This window comes from Schistocerca cancellata, chromosome 4 (assembly GCF_023864275.1).
Source record: "Schistocerca cancellata isolate TAMUIC-IGC-003103 chromosome 4, iqSchCanc2.1, whole genome shotgun sequence".
NCBI classification, from domain to species: domain Eukaryota; kingdom Metazoa; phylum Arthropoda; class Insecta; order Orthoptera; family Acrididae; genus Schistocerca; species Schistocerca cancellata.
In genome coordinates this window covers 872364958-872391130 of record NC_064629.1, presented here as the reverse complement: position 1 = coordinate 872391130, position 26173 = coordinate 872364958, and the positions used below count along the sequence as shown (strand labels likewise).

Here is a 26173-nt window from a genome sequence, read left to right as displayed (position 1 = left end):
CCGACAAGAGCAGTCACTAGCAGCATTAGAAGACGACGCACATCGGTGGCAGTCGATACGGAATTTGAAACCTCTTCAAGCGCCGTAGCTGTCGAGCGATTATACTGACGAGGTATTTCAAATCTTCGAGGTTACATAGCACACTGTTTTATTCTACGTTTTTCTGACTAAGTTTTTTGGATTTGAAGACAGTCATTGGTTGTAGTAGGGCTCGATACCACTACATCATGCACTCTGGAACTTTTGTGTGCTGTATTTCCTATTGAAACTTTCCTTTAGTTCCCTGTGTCATCGTATTTGAGTAAGAATAATTCTGACTGAGAACAGTAATCTATATAAAATTACTTTCAGATGGAGGAGGAAACTGACCTCATAGTACAAATCTAACACCTCTTGCAGTCCATGAGTGCTACCCCGGAGAAGCTGTTACAAAGGCTGCATGAATGAAACAAATAGCAAGTAGGCGGACAGCACCGGCACTCCACCAGTCTGACGCAGCAACGGAATCTTAGTCCAGCTTCATCGCCAGACTGCAGCAACTCTTCACGGCACATGGAATAATAACAGATGATGTTAACAAATCTTCTTTCTTATTATCCACCGCTGGTGCTCCTATCTGCAGGCTGATGCAACAGTTGTTTCCGGATAAAGACCCATGTGTGTTCGCTTATGCAGAGGTGAAGGACGAATTCATTGAATATTTCGAAAGAACGATTCTAGTGGCGTCGTCACGCCATAATTTCCATAGTGCGTGTAACAAAACCCTCGACAGTCTCTCACTAGGGATTCTAAGTTCAGGTATAAAAATGAAGGTTGTAATCTTCCCTATGCCGATATAGCAGGTAGGGATATGCTTATCATTCATCTACCAGATGCAGGCCGTCGGAATGACCTTACTCTCTTAAATCACCCCACGCTCGGTGACTGTTTACCCGTTATTCGGGAGAGAGGGTCCACATTCACCGAGGAACCGAGGTTTTTTAAGACGGAGTTTCATAGCAGTGACAAGTCTTCCAGTCGCAAGGGTAGACAGAACGGCAAAACCCTCCAAGGGTCAAGGATAGTTCCAGTCCAACGAAGGGGACAAGTCGAAATTAATTGGAAATCAGCCGTCTAAAGCGAAGTCTTCTGCTATGTGCTTCGTTGCTCACGATAAATGGTCGTGTTATTACAAAAATATAAAGTGTATAAATTGTCGAAAATTGGGGCACACGGCAGAGTTTAGTCTGTCGAAGCAACGTCGCACTGACAAGTACCCTACTAGCATGGGTGACACTAAAAACATGGAAGATGACTTCGAAAATAGCGTTTACAGTATTATTTCGCAAGGTACTAGAGTGGGTTTGGTTGTTGTATTCAGTGGATGAAATGTGCAGTTTCAAATTGATACAGATTCCTCTAAAACTATCACGAATATTACTACTTATGGCTCTGTTGACTCCTCACGGTTGGCCATATGTAAATGAACTCTTACGAGTTACATTGATCACGTGAGCCAAGTCAAAGGTTGTTGTATATTGGTTGCCTACTATAAAAACAAATGTGTGCAGGCACCGTTGCTGGTGATGCAATATCAAACAGCTGTCAACGTACTGGGATATAATCTTTTCAGCAACTTGGTTTCATGGTTCAGGATTCTGCGAGGCAAATTCATGTCATCTGTGGGAATGTGGAATGTACACAATCTCATACCAGCTACCACGCCATACTGCCAAAATCTTATTTTCCTTGGCCTACAGAAATGGACCCCTGGTGCTGGCTCCACCTAGGTTCTGCCAGACTGTTTCTGGTGTTTAAGTGGCTTATTATCGTGAACGCTCACACTAGCTATTCTTACATTGTCAGGATGGGCAGTGTCCCCAAAAAATCTGTGCCCTGAAACGGATATTTCTACTGGAAGGTCTCCCAACAGCTGTTACACATAATGGCGCTTAGCTTACTGCTGAAAAATTTGAGTCTTTCTGCGTGGCTCACCGTATTCAACACCTTCGTAGTGCGCCATTTCACCTGGAGTTGACGGGGCTGCAAAACACTTCGTTCGGACATTCAAAGCTCAAATGAAAAACTCACTGCTGACTACAGTTCACATTGCCGATATTTCTTTCTTCTTACAGAAGTTCTATCCATAAGGACATATCTCCCACAGAGGTGCTGCCCAGACGGAAGAGAAGGATATTTCTATCCCTCACTGCATGTCATCCACGGGGAAGCGTCATCGACAATGGATTTGGAGAAAAAAATGGCATTCTAAGGAGGGTGCCAATGTCTCCTATTCCGAGATATGACATGGAAGAAGGAAGGAAGATGAAGCTTTAGTGTCTCTTGAACACAGAGGGCACTATAGACGGAGCACGAGCTAGGACTGCTTCAAGGATGGGGAAGGAAATCGGCTGTGCCGTTTTGGAGGCACCATCCTGGCATTTACTGATTTAGGGATATCACCACAAAAACTAAATCTGGATGGTCGGACGCGGATTTGAACCGTCATAGAAGTGATATCTTGGGACTGTGGTCTCTCTACTGGGCATTTTGATGTATGTCATACTGACAGCAGAAGGGAATACCCGATCGACCATGGGTTGATTCTTTTTCTCGTTCCAGAAATTATAGCCCTGTTTCAGTTTCAAGTGGAGACAATGCTTCTCTCCCAGAAGGGGAAGGAGGAGATGCAGAACTGCAGCCTACCAGTGCTGACACCCTACCACCATCAGAACCAATGTACTCGGAGGCCACCGGAGATGGCGCGGAGGCCAGACGGAGGTGGATCTCGTCCACCAACCACAGCATCAGCATAAGAAGGAGAGGCTTCGCCTCTCTTCCCTACCAGGTAGTCGAGCTTTTTGTATGAGCGGTGTGTAGGTTCAGCCAACATGAAAGCAAAGTGAGTACTTTGGTGGCCTTCCACAGAGAACGCTAAGGCAGCCACACTACTTTGTGCATCTCTGTCCCATGCACAAAACAGGCCGAGGGATGACATCACTCCATCTCAGAAGCCAATGAGCACCACATCGCAGCCATTCATGTAGATTCCCAGTAATAATCTGTATGGCTGTTTAACTAGTGCCCCAGCGAGTTAGCGACAGTCTTGAATCGACTGTCTACATTTGTCACTGAGTTCTTCATCAGGAGTCTTCAGTCCATGGGTATAGCAGCCACTGCAGCCACAATCACCCAGTGATGTTGGTAATGGTCTCAGCTCTGGACAATATTTACTTCTGGAGAGTGACTTTGTTGTGTACTGGACTTATTCTCAGCCAGAAGAGATTGGGCTAGTGTTGTACCTGAGCTCGAAATTATGGTTTTGTGTTGTAACAACAGAATGTTCATTTACATTGTACTAGCCATTTTGTAGTTGCGTTGCAGACACCCTACTATTGAACAGTTATAACATTGAAGCTATCATTTGTGTGTGCTTATGTATGTTTGATAAATTACACATCGTTTTTGTACTACCAATAACATAGTAACAAGAGGGATTGGGGTTCGTATCGAGGTATATTGCCAATAATTTTTCCATCGATCCGTACATGAATGGAACATAACAGGAAAAGGCTGATATTAGTATGAAATGCCCTCCTCTATACATTGTACAACGGCTTTCTGTTTATACATGTAGATGTAAATGTGGAGGGGTAGTTATAATGGTGCCCTCACCAGTGAATTTGGAAGGGGAATGTCGGATGCGAATTTGTGCAATGACAGAGCATCTCATTGTTTGTACAAAACAGAGTCCACCTAACTTACACCTGAAATAGCAGTTCAGTGAACACTGAAACTGCGGCGCGGGGTAGCCGTGCGCTCTGACGCGCCTTGCCACGGCTCGCGCGGCTCCCCCCGTCGGAGGTTCGAGTCCTCCCTTGGGCATGGGTGTGTGTGTTGTCCTTAGAGTAAGTTAGATTAAGTAGTGTGTAAGCTTAGGGACCGATGACCTTAGCAGTTTTGTCCCATAGGAACTTATCACAAATTAAAAAAGACACGTTACGTAGATGAGCCTCCTTTGCTAAATCCCATCCTTCGTTTCGTCAAACGGTTTAACCCTGGTATGTAAAGCTAAAGAAATATTACAATAATTTGTGGAAGCCCACAAGTTGGGGAATGTTTACATGGCGCTGGACGCTCTCACTCAAGAGAATGATTCTCTCGGTCGTTTTCTTATTAACCACTTCCAGCAAATCTCCTTCACTCTCTGCCCCAGATGTTTTAAACGTGAAAGAAGATGGGGCTGAAAATGTCGACATTGATTAGAAGAGTGTTTAAAAGTTTTCCGTTTAATTCTCTGGGCTACAATCAGCATGAATGGGGCCATAATGATGGCCTTACATAAGACACTGGACAGTTATGGGATGAAATGTATACAGCATGGATCAACATACCTGTAGTAGCACCTAGCAGGCCTTTCGATCTTTCGATAGGCGTCTACATAGCACACTGCGTTCTCTGGGTATCCATGGGTGGTTGAAATAATGTTATGAGCTGTGCTGCCTATTGTAGTGCCTTCACTAATATTTTTTATAGATAATGGTGTGTATGAAACGGATAGTCAAATGATTTTACCTGTCAGTTAGCGGTGTGATTACGAGTCTCTCGGTACAACCTAGATACTCATTCTGGTAAGTGAAGGTCACGTCAGTAATTGCAATCCACGTCTTGTCGACATCTTCTTTGAAATAGAATCGGCATTGCTTCAGCCACTCAAAGTCGTTTGCGTGTCTGACGTTCAAGCGACACTGTAAAGGAAGAACCAGTCGTTATATAATGACGCCTTGAATGGTATTTATTTAGTATGTCTCGTCAATATGCTTTCTATAGTTCATGAATCTTCGATTACAGTACATCAGTGGTGCATGAGGAAATAATTTTAGTTCTATTTGGGAATGATAGGATGTACGAATACACGAAATTTTGTTTTACGGTTACAGAACATTATTACTCGAAATATCGAAATATGTGTCCTGGCTAAAAACAGAATTCACAATGAAGCTGTATTGTAGCTAGTCCATTGTTTACCTGAAGAGTAAACAAGTAACTGTAATTATACTAAGGTGTGGTATCTGTCCTTCCATACATGGCAGAAAGAACAGACACCATGTGGAATCTGCAGCTGTGATACGTAAATTAGAGGTGGAGGGGGAGAAAGGAAAGTAATGGGAAGGAGCTAGTGATGTCAACTGCATCAGGACTTTATGCGGAATCAACAGCGACAAGAGAAAATCTATGCCAGTCCAGGATTCGAACCTGGGATCTCCTGCTTACTAGGCAGTTGCATTAGCCACTGTGTCACCCACATACAGTGTTTGTCGCACCTGCGTGGACTATCTCAGCACACCTCTCGGAACTCACATTCCCACTCGACGCCACCTATCCGCTGTTCCCATCCATGTTCTCCATTCTCGCTACTTTGAGACTCTTGCAGGAGGTTGAATGTATCTGTGCATCCTCACTGAAGGTGGTGGATTTGTTGCCCATCGAGGCGAATCAGTTCTACAAAGTTCAACCCCGCGTCCGGCCATCCTGAATTAGCTTTTCCGTGATTTCCCTAAATCGCTTCAGGCAAATGTCGAGATGGTTCCTCTGACAGGGCACGGCTGACTTCCTTCCCCATCCTTCCCTAATCTGATGGGACCGATGACCGCGCTATTTGGTCCCTTCCCCCCGAATCAACCAACAATTCATACAAATGAATGACAAGTGGGAAAGCAAAGACACCACGCATTCGTATAATTAATTCGCTTCGAAGTGCAAAGAACCGAACACCTTCAGTGTGGGTGCACAAATACGTTCGACGTCCTGCGGGAATTTCAATGTGGCGAACATGGAGGACATGGACGGGGACTTCGGATAGGTAGCATCAGGTGAGAAAGTGGGTCGGCCGAGAGGAGTGCCGAAATAGTCCATGAAACTGCAATATACACCGTGGCCCGGTGGCGCAGTGGTAAACGCAACTGCCTATTAAGCAGGAGATACCGGGTTCTAATCTTGGTTTGGTACGTATTTTCACTCATCGACGCTGATTCCACATAAAGTCCTGGTGCAGCTAACATCAGCAGTTCCTTCCCCTTCTTTTCTCTTCTCTCCCTCCATCTTGAATTTATATAATAAATAACTCTAAATTAATCTCGCTCCTTGTTCTCTTTTATTTCTGAATTCGTTACACTGCAACGACTGTAGGCGCGCTTAAAAACTGAAGCTAAAATGCCCAAGAAAGAGGAGGAGGAGGAGATTAGTGTTTAACGTCCTGTCGATTACGAGGTCATTAGAGACGGAGCACAAGCTCGGCTTAGGGAAGGATGGAGAAGGAAAGCGGGCATGCCCTTTAGAAGGAACCGTTCCGCCATTTGCCTTAAGAGATTCAGGGAAATTACGGAAAACCTAAATCAGGATGGCCGGACGAGGGTTTGAACCGTCGTCCTCACGAATGAGAATCCTGTGTGCTAACCACTGCGCTACCCTGCTCGGTAACGACAGAAAAATCTGGGTTAAATTATGCTGATTGCTTGAAGTTAACTTCATGCGTCTGACTTTGTCGCGGTTATGCTCTCTAACAGCTTTGTATAATAATGCATATGCAACGACGAGGACAACATGTTTTAGTATTGAAGAGAGAAACTAAGTGGAGCGCGATCTGAAAGACATAATACGTGCAAAACATAATTTAGTCTTCGTGAGAACCATGTATACATGGAGTCTAGCTGTCTCAATGTTTTCATTCGTGATTATAGTGAACTTTGTGACGCCACGGTACTTTGTCGAGTTTATCGAAACACACAACACGACTACTTCAAAATGCATTGTAATGAAAACAGTTGTACAGATGCTGATACTTGATTTACAGTATTGTGCTTAGTGTAACAACGCTACAAAAGCAATGTTTTGTTGACGTCAAAGCCACATTTCTGATGATTCGAAAACGTTTTATCTTACGAACTGGAGAAGTAGCTGACTAGCCAAAGGTATGTTAAGGGCAATGGAAATTTGTCTGAAGAGATATCTTCCGCATATGATCGTTTCGAATTCGTTATATAACCTCTAGACAAGTCCATATAGTTTTTACTCCTGTAAGTACTGAACTCCTCCTACCTCTTAGTAAACAACAATAGAGAAATAAATAAATAAAATGAGGATATTGTTATGCAGACGACGTGATCGTACTCACCAGAATGTCGAAAATGTCCCGCTGATGCACATGTATAGTGATGAGAGTTTCGAACTTGATCCGCTCTAACTTGGTAAGATCACGGGTCGTCTGGTCGATAAGGGTATTAAGCAATTCTAGAAATTTGTTGTTGGTCTCTGACATAATCTTCTTGTCAGCACGAGCTTGCATGAGGGCCGCCTCACCATCTCTGGTCCAAATCATCTGTATTCCTAATATTCCGACCTGCAAAGAACGATACACATTATTTCATGTTACCTGCTGCGATGAAGTGAAATAATACCTGAAAAATGTTCCAACAAACTGGGAACGAAAACTACCTAATTAGAAGTAACGACGTCAGTCACTGCTGCAATTTTGTGTAACATGTTGAGGAAAACTGAAAATCGTAATTGCAACTGTTTGTGTCCCGTACTGTTTATGCAGGCATGTTGACCAGCTGATCACCAATTGTAGCACACACATAAACAAATTACTAGAAACAGCGTGAGTTTTGGAAGAGATACAAAACACAGTAAAGCTTCATTTGTTGTGTATTACTCAATACGATTTCGCTTCTGCGTCACAATTCAGTTGCTCTCAGTTACGTTTATTCTCCATGATGTGTTTCGAAGGCTTATATCTCCAGCTTGAGATGGAAATTTTCTTGATTTTCATAATACGATGTTTTTTCCTACAACGTATTTTCATTTTTCAATGTTTTGCTTTAAACAAAAGCGCCCTCGGATGCCACAGCACTATTCTTTACATACAGGATCCAGAAAAAGGACCTCCCATGTTTCAAAACGTAGCTACATACTAACACAAAAGATACACAGAAAATACTATTATCTGTGAAAAACAAGTACTACGCTATTTCACATTAGCTGGTTTTAAAAATTGAACTACTGGACATTAAAACTGCTACACCACCAAGATGACGTGCTACAGACGCGAAATTTAACCGACAGGAAGAAGATGCTGTGATATGCAAATAATTAGCTTTCCAGAGCATCCACACAAGGTTGGCGCCGGTGGCGACACCTACAACGTGCTGACACGAGGAAAGTTTCCAACCGATTTCTCATACACAAACAGCAGTTGACTGGCGTTGCCTGGTGAAATCTTGTTGTGATGTCTCGTGTAAGGAGGAGAAATGCCTACCATCACGTTTCCAACTTTGATAAAGGTTGGATTGTAGCCTATCGCGAGTGCGGTTTATCGTATCGCGACATTGCTGCCCGCGTTGGTCGAGATCCAACGACTGTTAGCAGAATATGGAACCGGTGGGTTCAGGAGGGTAATACGGAACGCCTTACTGGATCCCAATGGCCTCTTATCACTAGCAGTCGAGATGACAGGCATCTTCTCCGCCTGGTTGTAACGGATCGTGCAGCCACGTCTCCATCCCTGAGTCAATAGATGGGGACGTTTGCAAGACTACAACCATCTGCACGAACAGTTCGACGACGTTTGCAGCAGTATGGACTATCAGCTTGGAGACCATGGCTGCGGTTAGCCTTGATGCTGCATCACAGACAGGAGCGCCTGCTATGGTGTACTCAACGAAGAACCTAGGTGCACGAATGGCAAAACGTCATTTTTTCGGATGAATCCAGGTTCTGTTTACAACATCATGATGGTCGCATCCATGTTAGGCGACATCGCGGTGAACGCACATTGGTAGCGTGTATTCGTCATCGCCATACTGGAGTATCACCCGGCGTGATGGTATGGGGAGCCATTGTTTACATGCCTCGGTCACCTCTTGTTCGCATTGATGGCACTTTTGACAGTGGACGTTACATTTCAGATGTGTTACGACCCGTGGCTCTACCCCTCATTCGATCCCTGCGAAACCCTACATTTCAGCAGGATAATGCACTACCGCATGTTGCAGGTCCTGTACGGGCTTTCCTGGATACAGAAAATGTTTGACTGCTGCCCTGGCCAGCACATTCTCCAGATCTCTCACCAACTGAAAACGTCTGGACAATTGTGGCCGAGTCACCTTCTCGTCACAATACGCCAGTCACTACTCTTGATGAACTGTGGTATCGTGTTGAAGCTGCATGGGCAGCTGTACTTGGGTACGCCATCCAAGCTCTGTTTGACTCAAATCCCAGGCGTATCAAGGCCGTTATTACGGCCAGTGGTGGTTGTTCTGGGTACTGATTTCTCAGGATCTATGCACCCAAATTGCGTGAAAATGTAATCACATGTCAGTTCTAGTATAATATATTTGTCCGATGAATACCCGTTTATCATCTGCATTTCTTCTTGGTGTAGCAATCTTAATGACCAGTAGTATATGTCCAATACATGGCTTCCTCCGTTGGTGACACGATAACGAGGCATTTTACGAAGGTTGTCCATAGTTTTTCGTGTTATGTCCTGTGGAACGGCATACACTTCCCGAATGATTGCGTTCTTACGTGTTTGCAGGTTTATGGGGCGATGTTTTTACACTTGAGCCTTTTAATGCCCACAAAGAAAAAGAATCACAATGTCATAAATCGTGTCACCTTCGGTACCAGGCGATGTCTCCTCGCGAAGAGGGAAGACGTTCAGCAAACAACTCTCTCAAAATTTCTAGAGAAGACCGAGAGGTGTGAGCTGTGGCTCTCCGTTTTTAGAACCAGACTTCTCCCACTTCATTATGTCCAAAAAAACTCGTTTAACTTGGGGCTCTATCATGCGATAATAGTAATTTGAATTAACCGTTGCTGTTACGATATATTCTTCAAAAAAAGACCGACTCCACACATATAGTTCAGAACGGCGCACCAAACTGTCACATGATGGCTGTGAAGTGGTCGTTGGTGAAGTTCCTGAGGGTTTTCTGCTGCCCAGTAGCGGAAATTTAGCTTATTTACAGTGTCTGACAAGGGGAAGTGTTCATCCTCAGAAGAAATTAAAACAGCACCTGAGGGAATGTTATCAAGAATTTCCTTTGTTAGTTTTTAAGTCTCTCTTACTTCGCTCTTGGGTAACCATCATTTTGTGGGAGTGCATGTGAAGATCTCTACGCAACTGGCCCTATCAGACAATCCTAGGGCAGCAGCATGTTTAAATGCTGAACACTTTGGAGATTGTTCGACGGGTGCTCTCACACTCACCAAATTTTCCGACGTTGGCACAGTGCGAGGTCGGCCAGTAGATTTTCTTTTCGGTGGAGAACCCGATTCTCTAATGTTTGATACCCAAACGCGAATAGTTTTTCTGTCAGGAACAGAATCACGTTGGCCAAGTTCGAACCGAATGCGAAAAGCTCGCTGAATATTAATCACAAACCACTACTCCTCAACAACAAACTCACGATGTTCACTTAGCCAAGCCAACGGGCCTGCTGAAAAATGTCATGTACACCGCTATCCATCAATACCTGCTCCAGATCAGTAACCCCACCACAAATCACACAGTGGCCTCTTCGAATACGGGAGATCTTTTTGCCGGACCCTGTACTAACAGTACGAAAAGTCTAATATAATTTTGCCCCGTGCATATTTTCAATAGAAACTGGATGTCAGAGAAAGACAATTTAGCAATACTGTAATCACAAAGCGGCCCATCAGCGCTTCCCGGTTAGGGCTATGGGTAAAGTTTTGCGTTGGAAAACTCAAGTTCAAGAGTTCGATTTCGGGTGTTGTTGCAACTTTTTCTTGTTTTCTGCATTTATATTGCTTGATAAGCTATTTGGCTTCTTGTTCATTATAAAGCAATAACATCAGGTCTTATAAAAATTCAGCAATTATTTAATAGAAACACCGAAATGAGAGTACAATGAAAGACATGTTGTCACTGATAGTGTACAAGGGTGGTTTGAAAAGTTCTCGGAATCACCACGAAAGGTCAGTGCTAGTGCAACGAGTTGTTGACGTGATATTCATTGGACTGTTGCCTGTAAACACGTGCCACGTCAGTGCTCTTGGAAGAGGGTTGTGGCGGTGACGTGGCTCTGTTGTTGTTCCCGCGTAGTGATATGCGAAGATGGAAAAAAACTGAGATTCGAGCAGTGATTAAGTACTTCGTAAAGAGAGGCATGAAAGCAAATTACATACAGGGTGTTTCAAAAATGACCGGTATATTTGAAACGGCAATAAAAACTAAACGAGCAGCGATAGAAATACACCGTTTGTTGCAATATGCTTGGGACAACAGTACATTTTCAGGCGGACAAACTTTCGAAATTACAGTAGTTACAATTTTCAACAACAGATGGCGCTGCAAGTGATGTGAAAGATATAGAAGACAACGCAGTCTGTGGGTGCGCCATTCTGTACGTCGTCTTTCTGCTGTAAGCGTGTGCTGTTCACAACGTGCAAGTGTGCTGTAGACAAAATGGTTTATTCCTTAGAACAGAGGATTTTTCTGGTGTTGGAATTCCACCGCCTAGAACACAGTGTTGTTGCAACAAGACGAAGTTTTCAACGGAGGTTTAATGTAACCAAAGGACCGAAAAGCGATACAATAAAGCATCTGTTTGAAAAATTTCAACGGACTGGGAACGTGACGGATGAACGTGCTGGAAAGGTAGGGCGACCGCGTACGGCAACCACAGAGGGCAACGCGCAGCTAGTGCAGCAGGTGATCCGACAGCGGCCTCGGGTTTCCGTTCGCTGTGTTGCAGCTGCGGTCCAAATGACGCCAACGTCCACGTATCGTCTCATGCGCCAGAGTTTACACCTCTATCCATACAAAATTCAAACGCGGCAACCCCTCAGCGCCGCTACCATTGCTGCACGAGAGACATTCGCTAACGATATAGTGCACAGGATTGATGACGGCGATATGCATGTGGGCAGTATTTGGTTTACTGACGAAGCTTATTTTTACCTGGACGGCTTCGTCAATAAACAGAACTGGCGCATATGGGGAACCGAAAAGCCCCATGTTGCAGTCCCATCGTCCCTGCATCCTCAAAAAGTACTGGTCTGGGCCGCCATTTCTTCCAAAGGAATCATTGGCCCATTTTTCAGATCCGAAACGATTACTGAATCACGCTATCTGGACATTCTTCGTGAATTTGTGGCGGTACAAACTGCCTTAGACGACACTGCGAACACCTCGTGGTTTATGCAAGATGGTGCCCGGCCACATCCCACGGCCGACGTCTTTAATTTCCTGAATGAATATTTCGATGATCGTGTGATTGCTTTGGGCTATCCGAAACATACAGGAGGCGGCGTGGATTGGCCTCCTTATTCGCCAGACATGAACCCCTGTGACTTCTTTCTGTGGGGACACTTGAAAGGCCAGGTGTACCGCCAGAATCCAGAAACAATTGAACAGCTGAAGCAGTACATCTCATCTGCATGTGAAGCCATTCCGCCAGACACGTTGTCAAAGGTTTCGGGTAATTTCATTCAGAGACTACGCCATATTATTGCTACGCATGGTGGATATGTGGAAAATATCGTACTATAGAGTTTCCCAGACCGCAGCGCCATCTGTTGTTGAAAATTGTAACTACTGTAATTTCGAAAGTTTGTCTGCCTGAAAATGTACTGTTGTCCCAAGCATATTGCAAAAAACGGTGTATTTCTATCGCTGCTCGTTTAGTTTTTATTGCCGTTTCAAATATACCGGTCATTTTTGAAACACCCTGTACATGCCGATTTCCAGAATACACTGGGGGACTCTGTTCCTTCATATTCAACTGTTGCCAAGTGGACAAATGAATTTAAATTTGGTCGGGAGAGCTTAGATGATGATCCGCGCAGTGGTCGGACAACATGTCTCACTACTCCAGAAATCATTGCAAAAGTGCATAAAATGGCTATGGAGGATCGCCGATTGAAAATGCGTGAAATTTCTCACGCTTGCCAGATGTCATCTGAAAGGGTATATCACATTTTAACTGAAGCATTAGAAATGAAAAAAATGTCTGAAAGATGGGTGCCGTGACTCTTGACGCTGGATCAAAAACATGTGCCGTCGCCATGGCAAAATTACACGAACTAAGGTATGAATTGTTTCCACACCCGCCTTATTCACCTGATATGGCTCCGTCGGACTTCCATATCTTCGCAAAACTGAAAATTTTTCTTGGTGAACGAAGATTCACGTCAAACGACGAATTGATAGCCGGAGTTGACACCTATTTTGCAGGCCTGGAGGAAATTCATTTTCGAGATGGGTTCAAGGCACTGGAACATCGTGGGATCAAGTGCATGGATCTACAAGGAGACTATATTGAAGAATAAAAAAAGTTTCACTGACGTAAGTACTTTTCTCCTATTCCGTTCCAAGAAATTTACAAACCACACTCGTATTTAAAATATTACTACTGACAGCTATCAATCAAAGTAGTATATATGTTAAACATGTTCACATTTATGAGTTTTGTAGTTATTTCTGTCCTACGATAGGTAATTTAATTTTAACTGATTATTATTCTTCATAAATATTTCTTGCATGTCTAGCCAATAATTGTTACGTTCCATGTTATAAAAATCTGTAGTTGTGCGATGAATATCGTTCAGGGGTCAATGAACAATACAGAATTCTTGGGGACATTAAAATTAGAAATTAAAAAAAAGTTTCACCTATTGCTGGAATCGAACACTTGAACTCGTGTATTCTAACGCAAAGCGCTATCCATCCTCTCCTACACTAGCTGGGGGAGAAGAGATACAGCGTATTACATGAACATACTTGTCGGACTTGTGACCCTAGGGTTCCCAGATTTACTTTCTGTGACGCCACTCCTGTGTTCGCAGATTTCCCTTCTTAGACGCCAGTTTTCTACGGAAAATATGTACGGGACGAAATTTTGTTAGAGGCATTTTGTACTGTTAGTGTGCAAGGAATCATCTTCTGGCATATGAGTGCGTAGATATCGGTTCACCTTTATACAAGATCGCCAGCCAAAACTATTGACTTGCAGTTGATGAGAAACCGATAGCAATAGATGGGATCATTATGGAAGTATAACATTGTATTTAAAAAAGAAGTATCGCTGATAATATCATGTAACACAGAAAATACAAAATAATATTGACTGGCGAAAGTCTCAGAAAAGAAACTAATACTATTAATGTCTGGAGGATAATTAACGTGAAACACTAACAAAATACAAAATAATAGAAAACGCTGGTCCAGAGAGCTTTTTTAGTGCGTAGCGAACAATGTACTTGCTACTACAATATATTCCAGACTACGAACATCATCAGTTTGGCAAACACTAAAGTGACAGTACAAATGGCGGTACTATGACATAATTGAGGGTAAAAGAGCAGTGCATTGGCGGAGCTGTCATTTGTATTTAGGGGATCCACGTGAAAAGGCTTCCGACGTGAATATGGCCGCACGAGAATTAACAGACTTTCAACGTGGAATGATGCTTGGAGCTAGACGCATGGGACATTGCATTTCGCAGATTGTTAGGGAATGCAATATTCCGAGATCCACAGTGTGAAGAGTGTGCCGAGAATACCAAATTTCAGGCATTACCTCTCTCCACAGACAATGCAGTGGCCAAAGACCTTCACTTAACGACCGAGAGCAGTGGCGTTTGCGTAGAATTGTCAGTGGTAACAGACAAACAACACTGCGTGAAATAATCTCAAAAATCTATATGGAACGTACGACGAACGTATATGCCAGGACAGTGCAGTGAAATCTGGCGTGGAATTAATGAATGTCGTGTGACTACTGCCTCCCGTCGGGTACACCTTTCGCCGGGTGCAAGTCTTTCGATTTGACGCAACTTTGGCGACTTGCGCGTCGATGGGGATGAATTGATGATTATTAGGACAACACAACACCCAGTCCCTGAGCGGAGAAAATCTCCAACTCAGCCGGGAATCGAACCCAGGCCCTTAGGATTGACATTCTATCGCACTGATCACTCAGCTACCGGGGGCGGACAAATCTGGCGTTAATGGGCTATGGCAACAGACGTCCGACGCGAGTGCCTTTGCTAACAGCACATCACCTGCAGCTCCTCTTCTTGGCTCGTGACGTATCGGTTGGTCCCTAGAGGACTAGAAAACAGTGGCCTCATCAGACGTGTCCCGATTTCAGTTGGTAAGAGCTGATGATAGGATTTGTGTGTGGCGCACACCCCACGAAGCCATGGACTCAAGTTGTCAGCAAGGCACTGTGCAAGCTGGCGGTGACTCCGAAGTGGTGTGGGCTGTGTTTGCTTGGAATTCACTGGGCCCTCTGATCCAACTGAACCGATCCTTGACTGAAAGCGGTAATGTTCGGCTACTTGGAGACCACTTGCAGCCATTTATAGACTTCATGGTACTAAACAACGGAGGAATTGTTGTGGATGACAATGAGCCATGTTACCAGGCCACAGTTGTTCGCGATTGGTTTGAAGAACATTCCGGACAATTCTAACGAATGATTTGGCCACATTGATTACCCGATATGAAACCCATCGAACATGTTTGGAAGAGGTCAGTTCGTGTACAAAATCCTGCACTTTGGCAATTGTGGACTACTGTAGACGCAGCATGGCTCGACATTTCTGCACGGAACGTCCATCGACTTGTTGAAGCTATGCCACGTCGAGTTGTTGCACTACACCGTGCAAAAGAAGGTCTGATACTATATTAGTAGGAATCCTATGACTTTTTTCAGCTAAGTGTATGTAAAACAGTTTGGCAAATAACAACTAAGCTCGTGCGAGGCGTGCGGAGAATGAGGACGAGGCGCGATTATTAGCTGCCCGTATGGTACACTACATATCCGTGGTCTGGCATGCACTGGGTTTTTCATGTGTCTTCGTGGCCCACCATGAGTACCTCGATTAGGAGAAAACCGCTGCAGCCAGAGTTGACCGATTTGGGCAACAACTTGTTGTAATAGCCATCACCGTTGACTGTCGTGGATTGTGACAACGGACAAACGATCCTTAGTATACGACTGACGCCGGTGAGCAGCCACACCATGGAGAACCATTTCCTTGCTGTGGGCAAATTAGCCACAGACCAGCACGATACAGGGCACAGAGAATAGCTCGCGTGCAGGGACATAGCTGTTGGAAGCTCAAAGCACGGGCAAAGGTCGTATGAAATGATGAGTCACAGTACAGAATGGTGCTCGTCGAAGGGAGGGTACTAGTGTGTCATTGAGCATACGCAAAGACGAATCCCGCTTGCCACTAGGGTACTGTTCAAGAAGATAGTAAAACAATCTTCGTGTGCAGGAGATTTATGTACGATGCAATGTGGCTGCCAGCAACCTAACGGAGACGTGCCAAAGTTTAGCACTTTTCAGATTTTGTTTATTATAGCGTAAACTGCAAGTTACAAAATTATTTAAACAATGCCATCCTATAATGGAGGATGTTGTTGTTGGTATATGTTTGAAAGAACATAAATGCTGAGAAAAATAAACAGTACTCCGTCTTCAGGCCCGTCAAGTGGCCCATCGGGACCATCCGACCGCCGTGTCATCCTCAGATGAGGATGCAGATAGGAGGGGCGTGTGGTCAGCACACAGCTCTCCCGGTCGTAATGATGGTTTTCTTTGACCGGAGCCGCTAGTATTCAGTCGAGTAGCTCCTCAGTTGGCATCGCGAGGCTGATTACACTCCGAAAAATGGTAACAGCGCATGGCGGCCCGGACGGTCACCCATCCAAGTGCCGGCCACGCCCGACTGCGCTTAACTTCGGTGATCTGACGGGAACCGGTGTATCCACTGCGGCAAGGCCGTTGCCTGAGAAAAATAAACACACTATACTTAATTTTCTAAACACCTGCAAGTGGTACAAATTAGAAAACTGGTTTCCTAATTTGTACCAGTGCGTACATAAATTGTACCATCCGTATAAATTATGTCCCTGAACTAGGAGAAATATGTGTTAGTCTTGCTTGAGGAAGTGTTCCGTACTTTAATTCTTGCTTCACTATTTGCAGGCAGTACAATACAACTTTTTCACTCCTTTCCCCACCTCTGCTCACTTGCCATAAATATTTTTAATTTCACGCGTCTGATCAGGTTTTTTTTCCATTAGATCTTCCTGTTACAACTATCAGTGTCATTCCTCTGCCTTACCAACCTTTTCTGTGGTTGTTTCCCCTCAGACTCTCCAAAGCACCTCCTTTTCATAGGTGAAGCTGAAATTCTAGATTTCTTCTCCTTTGTTCGGATTAACTTTTTTTTGCATAGGTCACTCCTCAGCTCACAGCTCCTTGGCTACGCCTTGAAGCTTTGCTAGGAGTATACCTCATTTACGGCGGATTTGGTGATATTTCTTGGATGGACATTTAGCACAGTTTTTATTTAACAGGGGTCCTTCTGAACTGAAATTATGTAGCAATACATTTTGTTCTGGAGTGTGGAAGACAAGTGTTTTACGTCCGACAAACATAAACCGAACATCATCTCTTCAGATGTAATAATATGCTCTTACAATTCGTTTTCAGCTTCGTTAGGAAACATTTCACTGCGGCCAAGGATTTTTACATCCCCTTTAGCATTTCTATATTTTCAGCATAAGTCTTGGCGTAGACCCATTTTATATGCGTGCACTTTCAAATAACCCATGAGTCCCATTTAGTTTTACTGTCAGAGCTAAACGCTATTCATCTGTGCTCCACTTTCCTTAACGCCGATTTGTTGTCATACTGTGACACGAAATAATTAGTTAATTAATAACATAAGGTAAAGAACGTATTATAAACTTTAATTCATCCTTCATAGCCGGCCGGAGTAGCCGAGCGGTTTAGGAGCTACAACCTGGAACCGCGCAACAGCTACGGTCGCAGGTTCGAATCCTGCCTCGGGCATGGATGTGTGTGATGTACTTAGGTTAGTTAGGTTTAAGTAGTTCTAAGTTCTAGGGGACTGATGACCTCAGAAGTTAAGTCCCATAGATGTGTGTGATGTCCTTAGGTTAGTTAGGTTTAAGTAGTTCTAAGTTCTAGGGGACTGATGACCTCAGAAGTTAAGTCCCATAGTGCTCAGAGCCATTTGGACCATTCATCCTTCATAAATATTGTGTTGCACTGACACTGATAAACGTTTTTTTTTAGATGAGCATGTTTTTTAAATTGTATTAGAACAATATCATTGTCACTCCCTCCCCGATAGACATGCGGGTTAGCGTGCCTCTCCAACGACTCGGAGGGGCGAACCTGATCTGTATCCAATCCGCCTCGCGGATTCAAGACGGGGGCTACTGAGCCAACCAGCCTGGATGTGATTTTTAGGTGGCGATTTCTCACATCCTTCCAGATGAATGAATACGGGGTACCGGGCTGGTACCCTCGTTCCTCCTGAGATTCATGTTACTCAAACATTTAGAACACCTTCTCGCACTTCCACGTAACATTAACTTTACGTGCAGAGAATCCATGCTGGGGGGGGGGGGGGGGGGGGGAGGGGGAGGGCAGCGGAGGGGAGAGGGGGGGAGGGGAAGTGTGACTAGGAGATTGGTGTCCTTAGATGTTTAGTGTCTTCAAACGCTTAATTAGCAGCAGCAGCAACCGTTTTCTCTTTCTTAATTTCCTACAAACTAACCAAAACGAATACACATACGTGACTGACTGAAAAGTAAGGTTATTACATGTATATTCACTCATATATAAAACATTATATTGACAGTTATAAATGTAACTCCCTTCGCTACATACATAAAAAGTTAGATGAAAATTACAACTAAATCAACGCTGTCTTCAGACGATCTGTTTCTCAACACACACAATTCATAGCTGACAATATGGCTCCAAGAAGCACGTAGTTCACACACTGACCTTAGAAAATGTCGGATACCACAGCAGTGGTACATGCCTGATTACGCCACAATATTAGCAGCTCGCCCCAATTCTGATCAATTGCATGTGTCTCTTCGGCAACAGTAGCCCGCATGTGGTCTGTACATTCAACAATACACAGGAGTATTCCGGGGATCCGGAACTGTGTAAGAATGATATTACAAAGGGCCGAGTGGAGACACCTCTGCGTGAAGTCAGAATAGCTGTTGTGAACCTATGAAGCGGTAAAGTAAAATGTTATTACAGTTCTACATCTACATATACATTTATACTCCGCAAGCCACCCAACGGTGTGTGGCGGAGGGCACTTTACGTGCCACTGTTATTACTTCCCTTTTCTGTTCCAGTCGCGTATGGTTCGCGGGAAGAACGACTGCCGGAAAGCCTCCGTGCGCGCTCGAATCTCTCTAATTTTACATTCGTGATCTCCTCTGGAGGTATAAGTAGGGGGAAGCAATATATTCGATATCTCATCCAGAAACGCACCCTCTCGAAACCTGGCGAGCAAGCTACACCGCGATGCAGATCGCCTCTCTTGCAGAGTCTGCCACTTGAGTTTGCTAAACATCTCCGTAACGCTATCACGGTTACCAAATAACCTTGTGACGAAACGCGCCGCTCTTCTTTGGATCTTCTCTATCTCCTCCGTCAACCCCATCTGGTACGGATCCCACACTGATGAGCAATACTCAAGTAAAGGTCGAACCAGTGTTTTGTAAGCCACCTCCTTTGTTGATGGACTACATTTTCTAAGGACTCTCCCAATGAATCTCAACCTGGTACCCGCCGTACCAACAATTAATTTTATATGATCATTCCACTTCAAATCGTTCCGCACGCATACTCCCAGATATTTTACAGAAGTAACTGCTATCAGTGTTTGTTCCACTATCATATAATCATACAATAAAGGATCCTTCTTTCTATGTGTTCGCAGTACATTACATTTGTCTGTGTTAAGGGTCAGTTGCCACTCCCTGCACCAAGTGCCTATCCGCTACAGATCTTCCTGCATTTTGCTGCAATTTTCTAATGCTGCAACTTCTCTGTATATTACAGCATCATCCGCGAAAAGCCGCATGGAACTTCCGACACTATCTACTAGGTCATTTATATATATTGTGAAAAGCAATGGTCCCATAACACTCCCCTGTGGCACGCCAGAGGTTACCTTAACGTCTGTAGACGTCTCTCCATTGAGAACAACATGCTGTGTTCTGTTTGCTAAAAACTCTTCAATCCAGCCACACAGCTGGTCTGATATTCCGTAGGCTCTTACTTCGTTTATCAGGCGACAGTGCGGAACTGTATCGAACGCCTTCAGTCATTTATTCTCGTTGTTTACAAGTCGTCGCTCCCTTTGCCAGTCATGGTCTGTGTGGCTGATCCCGGCGCAGGTTCGAGTCCTCCCTCGGGCTTGGGTGTGTGTGTGTTTGTCCTTAGGATAACTTAGGTTAATTAGTGTGTAAGCTTTGGGACTGATGGCCTTAGCAGTTAAGTCCCATAAGATTTCACACACATTTGAACATATTTTTGCTCCCTCTGCACCTGCATTCAGGTGCATGCTGGAGTCTAGCTGACGTCCGTCGAGTCAGCTCCGTGATCGTATGCCCCTGTGAGGTTTAGCGACCCTGGTGCCACGGCTGATTTCCGAAGCGCAGGCGCGGCTGTTGACCAGTGCAATGTAGTCTTGGGCTGACTGCTGGACTGTCCTCGATCCCATTCAGAATACTTCGATGATCGTTGATGACTCGTCTCCGATGTACTTGGTGACGGTGGTCGTGTGGTCGGTTGATCTCCTCCTTACCCCTGGTAGGTTTCAGCACCTGGAGTCGCCTGGGTGTTGAATAGGAACGAGGACAACTATTGCCGTACGATGTAATATATGGGCGTAAAATGGCGTCATCTTTCGATATATTTCAACCTAAACTGGATCGACAGGGCACACCAGTGAAAAATTTTACGAATAAATTGAGGGAAATTTGGCAGAGGGCAAAACGTGCCAGCACAAAAACTTTAGAGAATCAAGAACGTATTCAGCTAGTCACGAGTAAACTGCCGCAATACAGAAATAGACTTAGGGTATTATTAGCTAATCCGTATACCCAAAAGGCAAAATGAAAAAGTTTTTAACGAAATGTTATGGACCTTACCAAGATAACGAAATGACTTCACCAGTCAATGTAAAATTACGTAGAACTTCTATTGTACATGTAAGTAGAGTTACACTGTTTAAAAGCGAGATTGATGCATTGCCACAGATTCCTTTAGCCATTGTGAAAAAATAACAATTGTCAAGAAACAAGGAACATCAGAGAAATGAATCCCAAGCACTTAGGTTCACGAAATAGTGTAAATTTAATGTAATATGCACATATGGTATTTGTTAGTTACTTAGGTTAGTCTTCATTTTCTTTACATGTCATGTACTGTATATATATATATATATATATATATATATACTTTTAGAAGGGAAGGATCGGATCTACAGTAATTCCTTTTCTCTCATATGAGAAATTGAGGACTCAGTTGCAACAGTTAACAGAAATACTCGTAGTACCACAAACGCTAATACATAAGAAACAAGGTTCGTTAGATGCTGGAAGGAAACTGTTAAAAACTGTGTTTGGAATAGCGGATAATAAAGAAAATTGGGAAATGGATACCGATACAAACTCACGAAATATTATTAGTTTTTAGACGCAGAGATGCTCATGTCATTATGTTTGTAACAGGTTTAAAATACTGTATTAGAGAAGTTGTCATTGTTTGTCCAAAAAAGATGATACTAATGAACAACCAGTCATATGAAATGCAATTGTTCTTAGGAAAAATGGAAGGAATAGGATGCGAGAAAAAAGTTTTAGTTCCTCAGCCAAAATTCAAGGAAATTGGAGATCACTGGATCTGCTCCATATTTACCACCGAAACAGTAATTATCACTTACGATAAAAACGGTAAACTAACTGGGATAACGAAACTAGAATTGCGGGACAGTGAATTGTTAATTAGTGGAACTAGATGTGAAATAGAAGGAAGACAATTTGGCTATCCACCTACCATCATGGGCACAACAATAATTCGTTTGAAGAGGGAACAGACTGGTATACAAAGTCTTAATTTACAATAAGTGACAGTTTCGTTAGTTTAGATATAAAGTTAGCTCTCTGGTCCATAATAATTATTTATGGTACATTTCAATAACCAGTTGTTTACTATTGCTTGTGCTGTCAACCTTGCCATCTTATCTGGAATACCTACCATAATTAAATATCGTAAAAAATGGCTAACATCTTAAGAACATACTTAGAACCCACTTGTGTTTTATGAAAAGGTCCTAAAACATCCAGTCCTAGTAGAGAAAACAGTTTGTCTGCTTCTGGTAGTCTCTGAAATCGAATTTTCTGATGACTTTGTGCACACGGGTTGCAGTTTCTTACATATTGTTCTACATCACTGCGACGCGTTTTCCACCAAAGTCTTTCAGCTACACGTCTATTGGTTGTTCCTTTCCGTCCATGACCTGATAAGACATGGTCGTGTGCTTGATGCAATACTTCCATTCTCAACATTGTAGGAACTACAGCGTGAGATATGAACTTTGTAGATCTGCACAGCAAGTCTTCTTGCATTTAAAATTGAGGCTGTGTTCGAAATAGTTGACACTCACTATCAGCTGATTGTGCCTGGCTTCCACCTACTATCTGTAAAACTGCTATTTTCCTGCTTAGAGTATCTGCATTTACATGTTTGATTCCTAGCTTATAAATTACTTCAGTCGAACTCAATTTTAAAGTTTATCTCGTTAATCAACTTGATGGATCTTTCAACCCTAATAACTATTTTAAAGATGCATGGTCTGTAATAACTTGGAATTTCCGACCACACGAATAGCAAGTGAAATAGGAGATTCCATAAATAACTACTAACATTTCTTTTTCAGTTGCCAAATAATTAGTATCAGTCTTATTCAATTGTTTCAAAGCATATGCCACCACCTGACATTCTTTTCCATCAACATTCTGACTTAAAATACAACCCAAACTATTGTTGGAGACATCACACAAAAGTATAAATTACTTTTCAAAGTCAAGGAATGTTAATACCTTGAATGCTTCTTGACACTGTGTTATGCACTGAAGACTAACACATTTGAGCGGCAACTTAGCTAACATCTGTGGAATTTCAGCGAATCCCTTTACAAACTTACGATAATAATTGCATAATTCAATAAACGACTGTAACTGTTTAGTAGTTTGTGGCGTCGTAAAATCACGTACGGTGGGAATAAGTTGAGGATCCATCCTCACTCTGTCTTGAGTGATAATATGCCCAAGACATTTTACTTGTGTCTGAGAAAAATAGCATTTCTCCACACTAAGTGAAATGTGTGCTACTCTCATTCTACTAAATACTTCATCCAGAGGTTTAACACGATCTATAGTTCTCGAGTAGACGATTATATCATCAAGATATGTTATACAGAGTCTTGGTTTTAACCCAAGAAGTAACCCACCTAACAGGCGTTGGAATGTAGCCAGAGCATTTTTTAATCCAAACGGCGTTCTTCATTATAGGTAATGACCTGAAGATTTTGTGAAAGTTGTTTTGGGTCTGTCTTTGGGAGACACTTCCAGTTGGTGATCACCACTTCTAAGATCAATCGTTGAAAAATATTTACATCATCCTTGGTTATCCAATGTTTTTGTGATATTCGGGATCAGTTATTTGTGATATTCGGGATCAGTTATGAATTTGTCGTGGTTCATGCATTCAAGTAACGGTAGACACAAATAATTCGATATTTTCAAGTGTCATAGTTATATTTGCTGACCAAGGCGGTCGCTATGCTTGATAATAACCACACGTAATTGTTGATCTATGAATTTTCCTACTAGTGCCCATAGGTGTTTCGCTATTCTGTATGGTTTCCTATAGACTGTTTGATTATCACCTGTTGGTATGCGGTGTTGTGTGATAGCAGTTGCTGGCATGGACCATTTGAGCTGAATATCCTAACACCAAAGTTTCCATGGATTCCTTTTTATTGACTTCCGAGTGAAGAACCTTGGAACGTAGTACAGACACATTGACGCTATTTTTGATGCTACTATCAGCTCATGATCCATCGATATCCTCTTCTTTGAGTATCTAGAATCTCGCTATAATTACTTCTTTCGGGAGGCTCACATCGTCTGTCCCAAAGTTATCAAAGCTTACTGGAATCAGCAACTTCCCATTAACGATGGTTCACGGGCAACATTTCTTCATATAAAATAATGCATTTAATGTAATGCTTCATTGTTTTCCATTGTCTCAACCACACATAGTTTCTGCTGTGGTACATCGGCATCTACAGATACCCAAACCAACTTCCCTGAGCCAACATTGACTCTATCATGCATAGTTTTGTTTAATGTACGAGTAGACAGTTCACTTGGTGACACCGTAGCAATCGGTGTAACATGAGACACTGAAACATTTACAGCTGCTGGACTCGTCGGAAACAAGGTCCCACCAAGTCCAACTGTGCAGTGTGCAAGGTTAATTTTTGGATGATGCCTATGGAGTCTATCCAGGAAATCAAGTCCGAGAATTGCGGAATACCCTTCTCCCACAGTTGGCAACACTTCCATCCTCACCAAATTCTGTAGTTCAAATCCTGTTGCCCCCAGCGATACCAAATCACTGTTTCCGATTCCAAGGAATTTATACCTTGGAGTCCTTAGTCTTCCCCTACCCACGAAGTCTAGACTAATCACAGATACATGTGCATTGGTATAGACTAAAAATTTACATTATTTACCATTTACAAAGCCCATCAAACAACAATCCGTTTCTACAATAGTGTCCGCAGTGCTCTGATCCACTGGGAATGTTTTCCGATGAACAGAACGATATAGTTTATTTTTAACGTTTTCCGGTGCTTGTTTCCGTTACCCTGCTTTTTTTCCCCACATTCGTTCGCCTTATGAACGAAACGCCTACATCAGTAAATTTGCAGTTGTTTGCACTGTGCTTCCAAATGCTCATTCTTCCCATAACGATAACAATTGTTTTTAGAAGAAAAATTCGTTTATCACTGGGTACTCGTGCAGCCTGTGACGGCATTGCTAATTTCGCATATTTTTCGTGATTTTCTTTGGATTTCTATTCTTTTTCTTTTGTTCATATGGGCATTTCTAATTGTGATTATGTAACATTCTACTGCGGTTTTTAAATGTAAAGATGTAATTGTGATTATTTCGTTTGCCAATGGATAAATATGTTTCTTGCTTTGTGCCTGTGGTAAAGTTTCTAAAGTTCTCTTTTGGAATATTATTAATTGTGAAAAATGCAGTCAATAACATTTATAAAGGTTTATGTAATTTACGATAACGATATAACACCTATAGACAGGGGACAGCGAAAGTGATGTCGAGAGTTGAGGGGATGGTGGATGGCGTCTCTGTGAAGCGTGCGCGGGAAAAATAGTACTGTGTTCCATGAAAAGCATACGTAATTGTATGGACAGTGATACCGAACTATCAGATTGTTAATTCTCTTTACCACTGCGGTATGTAATGCCATCGCCAGCGAACTTTAAGAGCAAATAAACCGGACTGTGAAAGTGCCGCTAACATTACTTTGTTGTGGCCGACACGAACTGTGCCTTTATTCGAATGAACTTTGCTGGTATTGGTTTTGGGTGGTGGAACTGTTGTATATCACATTCTATCAAGCCATGAAAGTGAAGACTAATTAACTGTGCAATATAAATGGCTTTCAGTGACGTTGTCGAAGTTTGAAATGCGAGAACAGAGTGGACATTGTTTACTGTGTGCTTCACCTACATGAACAATTCTATGAACTGTGTATTTGTGGCTAAGACTATATGAATGTGACGAACGTGTAATTATGGACGATAGCATCACGGACAGTGCATAAAGTATAAAAACGAGCGATGTCTACGTCATGTACTTTGAAAGAGAGGACATGTCAACAACGTTCGTATACTGGCGTCTTGTGGTTTGTTAATCACCACGGGGTTAATGATCCAGCTGTGCCGGAACTTTATTTGCGTTTCGCCGGAGAAGATTAACCAGCGGAACTGTCTGTATCCTGCTCTCATCATCGTAACCCGCCGGCACCGTGCTGCCTAACGCAACGCTTCGTATGCAACAAAAAGTTAAGGGATTTCGCTGAACGCTATCCCCTGACCTAGAAACTTTCTCTCTCTGTTAAAAGCATAAGAATTACAGACTCTGTTTAATTAAATTCTTTGTTTAGTTTGTTTGCTTTCTGCTAACGAAACTAAAATTACAA

General features: G+C 43.0%; 1 protein-coding gene and 1 pseudogene across 1 annotated transcript in view; both read right to left on the bottom strand.

Annotated features, from left to right (window-relative positions):
• LOC126184483 (dynein axonemal heavy chain 5) overlaps window positions 1–26173 on the bottom strand; it is a 976026-nt gene that overhangs the window by 411882 nt on the left and 537971 nt on the right. Inside the window, exons 33-34 of the mRNA XM_049926874.1 lie at window positions 7154–7378; window positions 4555–4727 (exon numbers count right to left, since the gene is read on the bottom strand). Of these exons, the coding sequence (XP_049782831.1) occupies window positions 4555–4727; window positions 7154–7378 (398 nt within the window). The remainder of the gene's footprint in view (window positions 1–4554; window positions 4728–7153; window positions 7379–26173) is intronic.
• Window positions 16692–16809, bottom strand: LOC126185701 (5S ribosomal RNA; annotated as a pseudogene).